This window comes from Leopardus geoffroyi, chromosome B2 (assembly GCF_018350155.1).
Source record: "Leopardus geoffroyi isolate Oge1 chromosome B2, O.geoffroyi_Oge1_pat1.0, whole genome shotgun sequence".
Lineage (NCBI taxonomy): Eukaryota > Metazoa > Chordata > Mammalia > Carnivora > Felidae > Leopardus > Leopardus geoffroyi.
Window position 1 is genome coordinate 89,910,654 of NC_059332.1, and position 3,029 is coordinate 89,913,682.

General features: G+C 39.8%; 1 protein-coding gene across 1 annotated transcript; it reads right to left on the minus strand.

The window, feature by feature from the left end:
- Positions 1-2,143: 2,143 nt before the first annotated feature.
- LOC123609779 (ATP synthase subunit f, mitochondrial-like) lies at positions 2,144-2,619 on the minus strand. Its single transcript, XM_045500866.1, has 2 exons — positions 2,462-2,619; positions 2,144-2,240 (listed from the first exon to the last, which is right to left on the minus strand). Exons 1-2 carry the CDS (start codon positions 2,617-2,619, stop codon positions 2,144-2,146), a joined length of 255 nt encoding a protein of 84 aa, XP_045356822.1.
- Positions 2,620-3,029: the final 410 nt, after the last annotated feature.

A 3,029-nucleotide genomic window follows, 5' to 3' on the forward strand; every position in this document is an offset into this window, starting at 1 on the left:
GACATCTCTTAATAGCTCAGGGAATACTAATGATCCTTGTAAAACCCATTTTAGTTTGGTCTGTTTCTTTAAAGAATAATTATAAATTTTGTGTAATAACACTATGTGGTCATTAGGCTTTATAGGCAGAGAGTAAAGCTAGTTCTGTGTAAATGCAATGGCAATTAAGAATAAATCACAGTTAAGCTTGTTCTATGAAAATAATTTCCATGTTAAGCAAAATACATATTTATACTTTAATAATCTATACATAAGCTAGAGATTTAAGAATTTATTTTATAGCAGAAATGTGACCAAAAAAATCTCTAAGCTAGCTTAATGCTTTGAAAAAGATTAGAGGTTCTTTCTTTCTTTGATCTTTTTTGTTCTCTAATATAGAAATGAAAGTCTCAGATACTAAATATTTCTCTCTTAGAAGGTCCTAAAATGGGGCACCTGGTGGTTTGGTTGGTAGAGCATGTGACTTTTGATCTTGGGGTGGTGAGTTCCAGCCCAATGCTGGGAGCAGAATTTACTTAAATTAAAAAAAAAAAAAAAAAAAATGAAGGTCCTAGTCTACAAATCCAGAGATGTTATTCCTCTTAAAATACATACATGTAGCAAATGTGAATATCTTTCAAGGTACACAAAAATTAGAACTGCCAAACTTGGCAAATAAGAATACAGACACCTAGTTAAGCTTGAGATAAACAACAAATAATCTTTAGTATAGGTATGTTCCCTGCAATATCCTATCTGGAAACACCAATATAAATCTACTTAAGAGGCCATTTATCCAGTGAGTTTTGTGGCAGAGAAGGAAAAACAAAACCCTCACATCTGGGTTTCCTCAAATCTATCACTCGTTCCCCAAAACAAGGATGGAGCTAAAACAGGAGTAAATCTATTCAGAAGCCTGTACTTAAAAAAAATTTTTTTTTAATTTAATGTTTATTTATTTTTGAGAAAGAGAGCGTGAGTGGGGAGGGGCAGAGAGAGGGAGATGCAGAATCTGAGGCTGTCAGCACAGAGCCCTGCATGGGCCCAGGCCTACGAACAATGAGATCATGAGCCAAAGTCTGGCACTTAACCAGCTGAGCCACCCAGACACCCATAGAAGTTTTTCCTTTTTTTTTTTTTTATTAAAAAAAAATTTTTTTTAACGTTTATTTATTTTTGAGACAGAGAGAGAGCATGAACGGGGGAGGGGCAGAGAGAGAGGGAGACAGAATCGGAAGCAGGCTCCAGGCTCTGAGCCATTAGCCCAGAGCCCGACGCGGGGCTCGAACTCACGGACCGCGAGATCGTGACCTGAGTTGAAGTCGGACGCTTAACCGACTGAGCCACCCAGGTGCCCCTAGAAGTTTGTACTTTTTAAGGTCTAGAGAGGTTCAACTAGTTAATAATGTGTTTCCTTTCCCCAGTCACAGCATTATAAGCCTAAATGTGGCTCCTAAACAGCTATTGTACAGTCATTTGATACCCTGAAGTCCTCCAAAGACTGAATCTCCCAAACTCAGCCCCGCGATCCCCTCATGTAAACATGTTGGGCTGCTTGTCACCTCTTCCAAGCATCGGGGTTCCCTGGATAAAGGTCATAAATGAATTAAGAAGCATGTGAATTACCTTGTGTATAATAAATTGACACTCCAGGAGCGCCTGGGTGGTTCAGTTGGTTAAACATCTGACTTTGACTCAGGTCATGATCTTGCGGTATGAGCCCTGAGTCAGGCTCTGTGCTGCCGGCTCTGAGCCTGGAGCCTGCTTTGGATTCTGTGTGTCCCCCTCTCTCTCTGCTTCTCCTCCACTCACATGTGCACGCGCACGTGCTCTCTCTCTCTCTCTCAAAAATAAATAAACATTGAAAAAAAAAAAAAATGAAGGTCCTAAAGCTAATCAGGAATGCTTCCTATGGCAGTGGTTTTAGTGCCCTAAATATCCATCTTTAATCTTTCCATTTACATTTATTCAGCACTTCTTTTTTAGAGATCTGCTCTATACCAGCTTTTCTAGCTTCTATTAGAGTTCTTATAGGTTTTTCTTTTCCAAGTACCAGTCTTCTTTTATTGGATGTTAATCCTGAATTAGGATATGAAAGGAACCAAAGGTACTGGGCAAAGGTCACGCTCAAGAATGCCATATGTGCCTCCACACTGGGCGCCCTTCAGTGGTACTTGCATAGCTGCTCATGTTTGAGTTCCTTATAAGAATAGTAGTTGAATAGCCCATAAGCTGCCAGCAGAAATCCCAGCAATGCCCCCCTTTCTTCACGTTGACATACTTTAAAAAATGTTTATTTACTTATTTTGAGAGAGAGAGAGCTCATACACATGAGGGGGAGAGGCAGAGAGCGTGAGAGAGAATCCCAAGCAGATTCCGCACTGTAGGTGCAGAGGCCACTCTGGTTGGATCTCTTGATGGTGAGATCATCACCTGAGGTGAAATCAAGAGTCAGATGTTTAACCAACTGAGCCACCCAAGCGCTCTGGCATACAGGTACTTGTAATACCGATAGTAACCTCTTTGAATTTCTCCAGTGATGGCTTTAGGGGTGAAATCCCTCATCAGTATCCAGCTTGGCAGCTCTCCTAACTTCACATCCATGAGCTTTGTCTCCTTCACTGGTAGAGATGACGCCATCTTGGAGTACTGGGTGTCCTCTATGCTGTGGCGCCCAAGGATTATATTATAGGTTTGCTATTAATCTAGATTTTTTTCTTCTTTAGAAAGGGACCGTATATATAATTTTCTTTGTAAATCTTTACTACATAGGTGAAAATTATAAAACATAACTAATATTTACTGTTAGTTTAAGCCAGTACTTTTCCATGGATAATGATTACTATGGACAAGCATGTGTCAGAAAAGAATATTGGGAAAATTAAATTCAGTTAAATAAAATACTTATCATCTGTTCCAAACACTGTGCTTGATGCGTGGGACGCAGAGATTAATAGAGACAAGAAAAAGTAATTCCTTCTCCCCATCTTTTGAGGAAATCTGTAACCAAGTGAGAAGAACCCCCCTTCCCACTGAAGTAAAAGAGGGGA

Bases quoted from the DNA above. Each gene is read 5' to 3' on its own strand.
- LOC123609779 (XM_045500866.1), bottom strand. From the start codon at position 2,619: ATGGCGTCATCTCTACCAGTGAAGGAGACAAAGCTCATGGATGTGAAG. The intron at 2,241-2,461 runs GCTTGGGTGGCT...ACGTGAAGAAAG, and splicing joins AAGTACCTGTATGCCAGAGC to GGGGGCATTGCTGGGATTTC.